We start from the raw sequence: 12110 nt of genomic DNA, 5'->3' as shown, positions 1-12110 counted from the left end.
TACTGTGGTGACACATTGTATCAAATCTCCTCATGTAATCACCTTACTACTCAGGTGACACACTGTAACAAATCTCCTCCTCATGTAATCTCCTTACTACTGGGGTGACACACTGTAACAAACCCCCTCCTTGTCACGATGCCGGCTGGCAGGAGGTGGATCCTCTGTGCCAGAGAGGGATTGGCGAGGAGCGCGCTAGTGGACCGGTTCTAAGCCACTACAGGTTTTCACCAGAGCCCGCCGCAAAGCGGGATGGTCTTGCTGCGGCGGTAGTGACCAGGTCGTATCCACTAGCAACGGCTCACCTCTCTGACTGCTGAAGATACTGAAGATAGGCGAGGTACAAGGGAGTAGGCAGAAGCAAGGTCGGACGTAGCAGAAGGTCGAGGCAGGCAGCAAGGATCGTAGTCAGGGGCAACGGCAGGAGGTCAGGAACACGGGCTAGGAACAGACAAGGGAACGCTTTCACTAGGCACTAAGGCAACAAGATCCGGCAAGGGAGTGCAGGGGAAGTGAGGTAATATAGGGAAGTACACAGGTGATCACACTAATTGGTAATTGGGAAGATTGGGCCAGGCACCAACATTGGTGCACTGGCCCTTTAAATTGCAGAGACCCGGCGCGCGCGCGCCCTAGGGAGCGGGGCCGCGCGCGCCGGGACAGGACCGACGGAGAGCGAGTCAGGTACGGGGACCGGGGTGCGCATCGCGAGCGGGCGCCACCCGCATCGCGAATCGCATCCCGGCTGGAGGCGGTACCGCAGCGCACCCGGTCAGTGGATCTGACCGGGGCGCTGCAGCAACGAGGATGAGGCGAGCGCTCCGGGGAGGAACGGGGACCCGGAGCGCTCGGCGTAACAGTACCCCCCCCCTTGGGTCTCCCCCTCTTCTTGGGGCCAAAGAACCTGAGGAAAAAAAAGTCAATTTTTCCGTGATGAGGTCCGATGCACATTAGGAGGGGTTCTGTGCGGAAACGCATGAGACAGTCCAATCTTTTATTGTTAATACAATAGATGTAGAGGGGTCTGGCGAGACTGGTCACAGGGACGTAGAACCTGTTGATAAGAGAGGCCAAAAAAAATTTTCCTGCAGATCCGGAATCCAAGGAGACCATAGTAGAGAAGGAGAAGGTAGAGGCAGATATCCGCACAGGCACAGTAAGGCGTGGAGAAGCAGAGTTGACATCAAGAACTGTGTCACCTTTGTGCGGAGTCAGCGTACGTCTTTCCAGGCGGGGAGGACGGATAGGACAATCCTTCAGGAAGTGTTCGGTACCGGCATAGTACAGGCAAAGATTCTCCATGCGGCGTCGTGTCCTCTCTTGAGGTGTCAAGCGAGACCGGTCAACTTGCATAGCCTCCGCGGCGGGAAGCACAGGAACGGATTGCAGAGGACCAGAGGAGAGAGGAGCCGGGGAGAAAAAACGCTTCGTGCGAACAAAGTCCATATCCAGGCGGAGCTCCAGACGCCATCCGGAAGAACGCATGTCAATGCGAGTGGCAAGATGAATGAGTTCATGTAGGTCAGCAGGAGTCTCTCGTGCGGCCAGAACATCTTTAATGTTGCTGGATAGGCCTTTTTTAAAGGTCGCGCAGAGAACCTCACTATTCCAGGACAACTCGTAAGCAAGAGCACGGAACTGAATGGCGTACTCGCCAATGGAAGAAACACCCTGTTCCAGGTTCAGCAGGGCAATCTCGGCAGAAGAAGCTCGGGCAGGCTCCTCGAAGACACCACGGACCTCAGCGAAGAAGGACTGGACTGTGACTGTGGCAGAATCATTGCGGTCCCCATCAAACTTGTCCGGCAGGGACAAGCAGGGGTTAAGAACGGCCGGTTGCTGCGGAGGAGTTGCAGGAGCCGGCGGAGGAGATGGTTGTTGCAGCTGTAGCTGTGACTGAAGTTGCTGTATCTGCGGCAGCAGCTGCTGTGACTGAAGTTGCTGTATCTGCGGCAGCAGCTGCTGTAACTGTGACTGAAGACGCTGTGTCTCGGAGATCAAGTATGCCAGCTGTTGATCTCGTTGGGCGATCTTTACGCCAAATTTGTCCGGCAGGGACAAGCAGGGGTTAGGAACGGCCGGTTGCTGCGGAGGAGTTGCAGGAGCCGGCGGAGGAGATGGTAGTTGCAGCTGTAGCTGTTGCTGTATCTGCAGCTGCTGTATCTGTGACTGAATACGCAGTGCCTCGGAGGTCAAGTATGCCAGCTGTTGATCTCGTTGGGCGATCTTTAGGGCTAGCTGGGCGACCAGTGTAGGATCTTCAGCGGGATCCATGGCCGGATCTACTGTCACGATGCCGGCTGGCAGGAGGTGGATCCTCTGTGCCAGAGAGGGATTGGCGAGGAGCGCGCTAGTGGACCGGTTCTAAGCCACTACAGGTTTTCACCAGAGCCCGCCGCAAAGCGGGATGGTCTTGCTGCGGCGGTAGTGACCAGGTCGTATCCACTAGCAACGGCTCACCTCTCTGACTGCTGAAGATACTGAAGATAGGCGAGGTACAAGGGAGTAGGCAGAAGCAAGGTCGGACGTAGCAGAAGGTCGAGGCAGGCAGCAAGGATCGTAGTCAGGGGCAACGGCAGGAGGTCAGGAACACGGGCTAGGAACAGACAAGGGAACGCTTTCACTAGGCACTAAGGCAACAAGATCCGGCAAGGGAGTGCAGGGGAAGTGAGGTAATATAGGGAAGTACACAGGTGATCACACTAATTGGTAATTGGGAAGATTGGGCCAGGCACCAACATTGGTGCACTGGCCCTTTAAATTGCAGAGACCCGGCGCGCGCGCGCCCTAGGGAGCGGGGCCGCGCGCGCCGGGACAGGACCGACGGAGAGCGAGTCAGGTACGGGGACCGGGGTGCGCATCGCGAGCGGGCGCCACCCGCATCGCGAATCGCATCCCGGCTGGAGGCGGTACCGCAGCGCACCCGGTCAGTGGATCTGACCGGGGCGCTGCAGCAACGAGGATGAGGCGAGCGCTCCGGGGAGGAACGGGGACCCGGAGCGCTCGGCGTAACACTCCTCATGTAATCTCCTTACTACTGTGGTGACACACTATAACAAACTCCTCCTCATGTAATTACCTTACTACTGGATTGACACACTGTATCAAACCTCCTCATGTAATCTCATTACTACTGGGGTAGGTTGATGTCTTAGTGCTCTATGCAGGAGTGCTCATGTGACACTGCAGAAACTTTGTTACGGCGGGCAGTGCTCCTCCATCAAAAGTGCGCTATAGGCGGCTGCCTCCTTAGCCTATAGGCGGAGCCATCCCTGAGGAAACCTAATACAGAAGGCAAGGGTTGAATAAAAATGATCTGGGCCCCAGACAATAAAGGTCATGGGCCCCTTTCCAACCACTAGAGCCATGATGTAGTTGGGTTGGGTCAACAAACTGAATTCTAATGGAGAGACTCTAAGGGTAGGGTCACATGTAGCACATGCACAGTGAGTGTCCCACAACTGAAATTGTGGTTAGTGATTTTAGTGGGTAGCACCATAATACGCTTGCGGATCTGCATGCAGAAGTCTGCAGCGGAAGATTAACAAGCGGAACTTCAGCTACAGGAAACCCACTGCAAATGCTATGCGTGACCTTACCCTTAATAGAAAATGGAATTACGACAGGTTTTGCCAAAGGCAGAGCAAGGGTTCCCAAACACCTGTTTTTACATGGGAGGTGAGGTCACAACAATGGGACCTCAACCTATCAAACATATAGGACATATATTAGAATTAAGTCATAAAGGTCTACTCAACTGTCCATGAGCCCTCTGGCATGCCCAAATGGCTATTAGTCCACTGGCTAAACTTTCCCAGGCTTTAAAACATCATTAGAGTTTACTATACCATACAAGAAGTAATAACTTGAGTATATAATGAACCTTTTAAATTATTAAATGGAACCTGTCATATTGAACAAGCAGTCTGATCTGCCACCATATTAATGAGCAGAAAGAGCTGGGTAAATTGATAAATAGTAAATTGACATGCAGTGTTGTGGGAAAATATTTAGTATAACTTGTATAAAAGTTCAGTGGGCAGTCCGCATTAATGACAGACAGTTATCTGTCTATTTATCCTTATGCAGGAAATCTGTCAGTCATTAAGTAATACCGCCCACTGAGCATAATAAAAGCAGGGATTTCAATAAATTAGTTGCAAGTATATTTTTTTTACATACAAATATATATATATATATATATATATATATATTTGTATGTAAAAAAAATTTACTTGCAACTCATTTATTGAAATCCTTGCTTTTATTATGCTCAGTGGGCGGTATTACTTAATGACTGACAGATTTCCTGCATAAGGATAAATAGACAGATAACTGTCTGTCATTGATGCGGACTGCCCACTGAACTTTTTCTCAACTTCTTCTCTATAACATGGTACACGTAGATTTGACACCATTTAATGGTGAGAACTACCTTTTAGGGCTAAGGGGGACCCTATATCTGTGTCATGTGTATAAGGCAAGTCTGCCTATCTTTTAAGACTATTTGTCCACTGATGAGTCACTGTCTGCACTGTAATGTGTCCTAATATATTTGTGTAATAGTATATTGTATTATATTACTATTTTATTATGGCCAGGTGGCTTACCTTTGTGTGTTTGGTTAACATAGCATGATAGTGTATGAGTAGTTTATAGTGAACTTCCTCCATATTGTAGTTACACACTTTTAGTCATTCTTTGCTAATGTATACCAAACCACACAAACACAAGTTTCCACTATAAGAAGAAACAAACAGGAGTTCTTTCCATGGCTTGTATTGGAATCAGATGGCTAGAGCCAGTATATACCAGTGTTACTCCACATTTTAAGGGTTGCTTCTTGGAATAAACAAAGCTTTGCAGTAATTGAAAAATGTTAATCCCAGACAGTAGTCTCTTGACATTGGACCACACCATTCCATGTCCCATAGCTGTCAGTGGTTTATTTGGCAACACTGCTTTGGCCGGTTGATGTTCACAATTATTTAGTATTATGGAGAATGTTGCGTCAAGGCTACACTATATGAAATACGAACAAGCAGATCATTTTATTACTGAAATGAATTTGATGCAAAATCGTGATTCTAAAATATTACTTTTTGTGTCAGGATATTCTAATAAGATTTAGAATGGTTCACCCTATAGAAAAAGTTTGGAAAAAATGCATGCCAACTATCATTTTACCTAAAACCAATGAAATACTGTTGTGTTTTTGGCATGTGCAAATTAATATGCTGAACATTAATGGAGTACTCCAGCGAAAGTTAACTTATCCCCTATCCACAGGACCCCCCGTGATCTCGGATCTTTTCAGTGCTCCCATAGAAATAAATGGAGCGCGTGCCATCTGCAGCACACGCTCCTCACTGAGCGTCGGGTCCCGTCCCAGCGGTCGGACACCCTGAAATCAGCTACTTATTCCCTATAAGTAAATTTTTGCCACAGTTCTCCTTTAAATCATCAAATGTATTCAAAAGGGGGGGGGGGGAACACCCTACGCTTCATGATGCAATAGGAAAACTTTGAACTCTGCAGTTGATGCTATTATAATCCTACAAATACACATGCTTGACTATATAATTGGGGCCAAACATAGATGCATTGGCAAGTAACTCCTATACTGCATGCAGACATCTGGCCTGATATGTTTTATTACATTCACTATGTACTCTGTCTGTGTCTTGTAGTGTTCTACCTCTTGTGGTCTTGGTGCCATGTGGCGTACGGTTATATGTAGAGAATATGACAATGGTACATGTGATATCAAAACCAAGCCAGCCCCTGCTCGGCGCTGCCATCTACGGCCATGTGCATACTGGACAGTGGGAAACTGGAGCAAGGTAACTAACCTGATACAATGAACAGCATATTACACTGTGAAAACTTGCCAATAAGTAATTGCCACCTACGGATACCATACATTTACATCCATGCAGTGGAGATTGAACAAAGGTTTGTAAATAAACCAAATTACATTTTCTTTTTGTACTTAAAAATGGTTGTTCTTAAAGCGTACCTGATCCCACAAAAAAAAAAAATGTTACCCAGTACCTAATCCTGACCATGTACATCTAGTTTTTATGCCCCTATTACCTATATTTATTATAAAAATCCCCTTTTTCATTAGCTCATAGTGTTAGAAATCCTCTCTGGGGAAGGGGATGTGTCCCTCCCTTGTGGTGGGAGGTGATTGGTGCATCTGCTCATGCAGCCTTGTCCATCAGTCATCTCTTGTCTATGACTCATGGACAAGCTGATGCTGCTGGTTAGTGTCCAGGTAGGTATAGGGACCCCTAGTGGTGGGATTTTCAGGCTTTTGGATCTGACAGTGCTCATTTAAGGGCTTTACAGTTGTATACAGTAGCACAGCAAAAAGATTTATTAACAAAGTCATGGAACAAATCTATTTACTTTACGTTTACCTAACTATACTTAAGTGAATATTATTCTTGGGTGTCTCAAATAAATAATTTTTAAATTAATATTTTTTCCCCCCCAAATATTACTTATGTAAACACAGATTAAAATCACATTCATTTCTATAGTGCTCAAGTAGTTGTGGGACTGGAGTTCGTCTGAGAGATGTCCAGTGTGTGGACACAAGGGACAAGAGGCAGCTGAGGCCGTTCCATTGTCAGAGTACTGTCTACAAACCACGGGTCCAGATGGTTTGTCACGAGCAGAAGTGTATGGAGTGGTATGTTTCGTCTTGGCGGGAGGTAAGTTCTCGGGGAAAGGACAAAGCTAGACAGACATACAGCTCAGATATTACAAAATAACCAGAAGTACTATGTACAAAGCTAGCTTATCATGTCCCTAATCACTAGTAGAAAATAGGATACATGAACTTGTGGCCTACAGTGTCACGTGGCACTAAACATAATATTATTTGTCATTTTAGTGTTCAGAGGAGTGTGGTGGGGGCCTGCAGCAGAGGTTGGTCACGTGTCCCCTGGCCGGTCACTGTGAAGAACGTCTAAAGCCTAACAACACCCGTTCTTGCAATGATCATCCATGTACTACATGGGCTGTGGGGCCCTGGGGTCAGGTAAGTGCCACAAACTTTTTTTATTCTTACTTTACTGATGGGGAAGTCAGCAAGGCATTGGAATACTGATGCCATACTTCCCCATATTAACCTTCTATCAAAAGGCTGCTGTACTAACCAACTTCTTTCATGATACATTGCATTTGGGGGCATGCACGTGTCCATTATAGTCCTTTTATGCTCACTTTTACTGTTTGGGCTGTCTTCACGCTTTGGCTGCATACAGTGCACAGCTTCCTGCGGAGGAGGTATCCAGCGTCGTCAGGTGAAATGCGTGAACAAAAGAACTGGGGCTGCTGAGGAAGATAATAATCTGTGTGACCACGAGCCGTGGCCTGAAAACCTCCAGAAATGTAACCCACAGGACTGCCAGCAAAACAATTCCAGTAAGTTCCCCTTATTTCTGAGACGTCCTTATTCCCTCCTAACACATTCCTCCTAACAAGTATAATCCTGAGCAGGAAACATTAAGCCTTGTGGTCCTGTGCACAGAAGGAACTATTGTTTGTAGTGATAGATGTACATTATACAAAGGAAACAAGATGTAGTGTATGGGAGAAGGGGAAATCATTAAGGTAGGAAAGACAGGATAGAAGTGAAGGATCCTCAGCAATTTTTAGAAAAACTCCAACGACATTTACATACATATAATTGAATAGCATTAAAGGGGTACTCCAAAGGAGAGGAGATAAGATGTCTGATTGTGGGGGGGGCCCACTACTGGGGCCCTCCACGATTTCCTGCCGCAGTGGTAGTGACGTCAGGGCCATGCCCACTTGTGCTGTCACGGCCATGCCCCCTCCATTCATGTCTATGGGAGGGGGCGTGTCGAACGACACGCCCGCTCCCATAGACATGAATGGAGGGGGCATGGTGTAACGTCACAAGAGGACGTGGTCATGACATCACGATCACGGCCTCCGGCTCCGGGCATTCTGAACAATAAATGTGGGTGCCAAAACCCAGCTACCCTACTGATATGCTCATTACCTGAGTTGGGGTTCCGGCATGCACAGTGGCTGGTGGCAGACAGCTCCATACATTGACTAGTGGCGGGCTGGGTTACTGCAGCTTAGGCCTCTTTTGAAGTGAAAAAAAGCTAAGCTGCAGTAATCCATACATATAAACTCCAATATTACACTACCTTACAACTATATGTAGCTTTAGATAATAAATGTGTTGACACTAGTTTTGATGTTCTTCTACTGTTTTGTGATAGAAATGTTTTTTTGCATAGTATTAGTTTAAGGGTAAGATACCAAACCAGCACGATTTTTATATGAAAATTAATATAAGAAAGAAATGAGGCTAAAGAGTACAAGAACACTGAGACAGAGTGATTTTTTATAGTTTGCAAAATGTCTACAATTATTTCCAGACAATAATTATTAATATTGTAACAGATGTCAAGCTGGCCAGCTGGCATCTGAATCACTCCTAATTTGGCTATACCCTTTTGCCAATGTTTCTGTGACAAGACAAATTACTGTTGCAACAATCTTAGACTGGCATCACTGTCAAGTCTAATATAGTAATAGCCTACACCAATGATTGCCAGACAGTATGTGCTGAGGACATATCTGTAAGTGTCACTTCAAGCTGGATGTGTCACATGAATATCTGGGTGAATACTACTGAAATAAAAAGAATGTTCCCAAGTATAAAGCAGATAAAACAAAATCACTGTTATTTAATGGGGTATTCTGGGATTTTTTTTTTACTGTGCTGCAGGGGCTGTAAAGTAATGTAGTGTCTGTATCAGTGTTTGATGGCTGGTCTCGCAATTCTTATGTGGTCTTTGCCCCGTATGTTCATTTTTAGCAGCATACAAAATGAATGTTGTCTGAGGCTTTTCCCTGGTTTCAGTGCGACCCAAGACATTACATCACTAGTCAGGTGTTTAAAGGGAGCATGTCTGTGCTTCAGTGGGTGGAGCAACCGCTGGGTGGGAAAGTGATCATTCTCCACAGGGCCTCAGGGATTTGTAGTTTCAAGCACAGCTTGCATGGAAGGGAGCCTAGCCGTGCTGCAATGGTGGGGTGGTTGATGTGTGGGAAGGAAATAAGTCCCCTCCAATCTGGAAACAAGGAATTGTAGTTTGAGGGCACAGAAACAGGAAATAGCCAGTTCATACAAACAAGCCAGCATGTGATGGGAGACACAGGACATGGCCATTTACTACCAACACAAGCACGGATCTTTGGTAAGGATGTCTATTACTGGCTGACACCTTGTGTTGGTGAACCCCTTTAATAGAGTTGTTGGTCAGAATTATATGGCAGTGTTTCTCAGCAATGTGCCTCCAGCTGTTTCAAAACTACAACTCCCAGCATGCTGGAAGTTGCAGTTTTGGAACAGCTGGAAGCACATTGGTTGGGAAACACTGCTATAGGGTGTGTGGTGGTTGAGTGATGGCCCAGTTGCCAGTCTACCATCTAATAGATCAGCAATATAAAAGTTAATAACAGAAGGGTAATGGTGCTTCATTACAGTTTTACAGTAATGTTATGTTTGTAGATAAAGCTATGTTACAATGAGTATCTCAATTTCAAAACATATTGGGGAAAAAAAAGAGTGGTGTAGGTAAACCTCTTTATACCCCTTTAATTTGTGTGGTGGAAAATGTATACATGCGCCATATTTATTAAATGGTACAAGTCATGTGATAAATATGGGACTGGTAAACATTTTTACTTCAGTACTCCACTTTGTATGATGCATCCTCTGCGACTTTTTAACCGTGTGACAAAATATGTGCAAGCCAGGTCAGGGCTGGTGTAGATTTGCGACAAACTGAGGGACTTGCGAAAAATTGTGTGACAAATTGCTATGATGAATTCATGACCCCTGCTAAAAGTTAACCAGTATTCGGCAGAGCTACATAGCTGTAGAAAAGGCTTTTAAAACAAAAGTCGCAATGAAAAATCTCTAAACAGCAACTGAGACAAATTCTGTGACGAAATAACAAATAAAAAACAGAGTAAAACCAATGATAAATTCTAGATCCTACAAATTGTAAAAATTTACAACAACAAAAAAAAGCTGCTAATGGGTGAAGTACAGATCTTGCACTGGGGTCCAAGGGCTATATGCAATTCCTCTGCCTATGCCACATTAATTAATAATAAGAAAATGAAGGAGATCGGATCCAGCTCAATGCAGATAAAATATGGTTTAATCCATAGGACAAGGAGCGCCTATAGCGCTTGAAACGCGTTACTTGTTCCTTCCTTGTCCTATGGATTAAACCATATTTTATCTGCATTGAGCTGGATCCGATCTCCTTCATTTTCTTACCATTGGCTGGTGCCGTCCAGCACCTGGATCCGCGCTCTACTGTCCGGGGCGGGGTGAGCTGGCTTTCATCTTGTTTGCCTTCCCATTAATTAATAATGGTATACCAATATAGAAGGTCTACTGTGCCAGACTACCCTCTTCCAGCTAAAGCTGTGACTATGTATATAAAGATTTTAGGGTTTTAGAGAGAGAAAGACTTCCACTGGAATCCAATGGCATCCTGAGGTGCTCATTCATTAGACTAGGGCTACATGGTGACTTCTGGTTGTACAAGATGAAGATCAGAGTGTTGCACTGCAATGTCGCACATAATGTTAGTGAATGGTGTCACATGTCACATAGCATGACTGCGATGCGACAGTTGCAAATGGATTTTTGAATGCAGGTCGCACGTGACTTCGCCATCATTGACTTCAATGCAAGTTGTATGTGAGTGCAATCAATGCAATAAAAACGCAGTTAAAATGGACCCCAGAATTTTATGACCCAGTGATTTAGTTTTTTGGCTCACGATTTTTTTACTGACAAAGTTGTATTAGAGCTTATTTTATTTTATTTTGTTTTGGACTTTTCATTGGCGCACTTTATTTTTGTCATATTATGTATTATGGAGCCAGAAGAAAATATGTGTAAGGCAAAATTGGAAAAAATATGTAATTGCGCAATTTTGTGGTCAATAATTTTTTAGGGTTCCCAACACGGGAAATCTGACATGCTATTTTTATTCTATGGGTCAGTATGATTAGAATGATATGAAACTTGGATTTTAAAAAAATTGATAGCTTGAAAAAGAAAAAAAACTTTTTTGCTCCATGAGCTGTAGTTTTTCCACTTTTGCATATATATACCTTTTTGATAACTTTTTATGACATTTTTTCTGGGGTGTGATGTAACCAAAAAATGTCATTTTTTTGGCGTTTGGAATTTTTTTGCGTTTACGCCGTTTACTTTGCACGATAAGGAATGCCATAATTAATAGCTCAGACAATGGGAAAAGGGGGGTGATTTCAACTTTTATTGGGGGGAGGGGGTATCTAAAAGCAATGTCTTTTAGACAATTTTCATTAGATAATTTTTAGTAAATTTTAATTAATTATTACTTTCTGTGTTCTGTGTTTTTTTTTTTTTTTCTTTAATGGAAGGGCACAAACAATTTTGTCCACATCTGTAAATACTACAGTGGGGCAAAAAAGTATTTAGTCAGCCACCAATTGTGCAAGTTCTCCCACTTAAAAAGATGAGAGAGGCCTGTAATTTTCATCATAGGTATACCTCAACTATGAGAGACAAAAAAAAAAAAAAATCCATAAAAATCCATAAAATCACATTGTCTGATTTTTAAAGAATTTATTTGCAAATTATGGTGGAAAATAAATATTTGGATCTATAACAAAAGTTCATCTAAATACTTTGTTATATACCCTTTGTTGGCAATGACAGAGTTCAAATGTTTTCTGTAAGTCTTCACAAGGTTTTCACACCTGGTATTTTGGCCCATTCCTCCATGCAGATCTCCTCTAGAGCAGTGATGTTTTGGGGCTGTCGCTGGACATGGACTTTCAACTCCCTCCAAAGGTTTTCTTTGGGGTTGAGATTTGGAGACTGGCTATGCCACTCCAGGACCTTGAAATGCTTATTACAAAGCCACTCCTTTGTTGCCAGGGCAGTGTGTTTGGGATCATTGTCATGCAGCCACGTTTCATCTTCAATACCCTTGCTGAAGGAAGGAGGTTTTCACACAAAATCTCATGATACATGGCCC

At 44.4% G+C, this 12110-nt stretch overlaps 1 protein-coding gene across 2 annotated transcripts in view; it reads left to right on the top strand.

Annotated features, from left to right (window-relative positions):
- Window positions 1-12110, top strand: part of ADAMTS7 (ADAM metallopeptidase with thrombospondin type 1 motif 7) — a 96451-nt gene that overhangs the window by 59479 nt on the left and 24862 nt on the right. The window contains exons 20-23 of one of the 2 annotated variants that reach the window (XM_056571575.1): window positions 5691-5843; window positions 6549-6722; window positions 6905-7051; window positions 7278-7437. In XM_056571575.1, the coding sequence (XP_056427550.1) occupies window positions 5691-5843; window positions 6549-6722; window positions 6905-7051; window positions 7278-7437 (634 nt within the window). The remainder of the gene's footprint in view (window positions 1-5690; window positions 5844-6548; window positions 6723-6904; window positions 7052-7277; window positions 7438-12110) is intronic. The other variant, XM_056571576.1, reaches the window with a different exon arrangement.

This window comes from Hyla sarda, chromosome 4, assembly GCF_029499605.1.
Source record: "Hyla sarda isolate aHylSar1 chromosome 4, aHylSar1.hap1, whole genome shotgun sequence".
Taxonomy (NCBI): domain Eukaryota; kingdom Metazoa; phylum Chordata; class Amphibia; order Anura; family Hylidae; genus Hyla; species Hyla sarda.
This window is presented reverse-complemented; position numbering and strand designations above follow the sequence as displayed.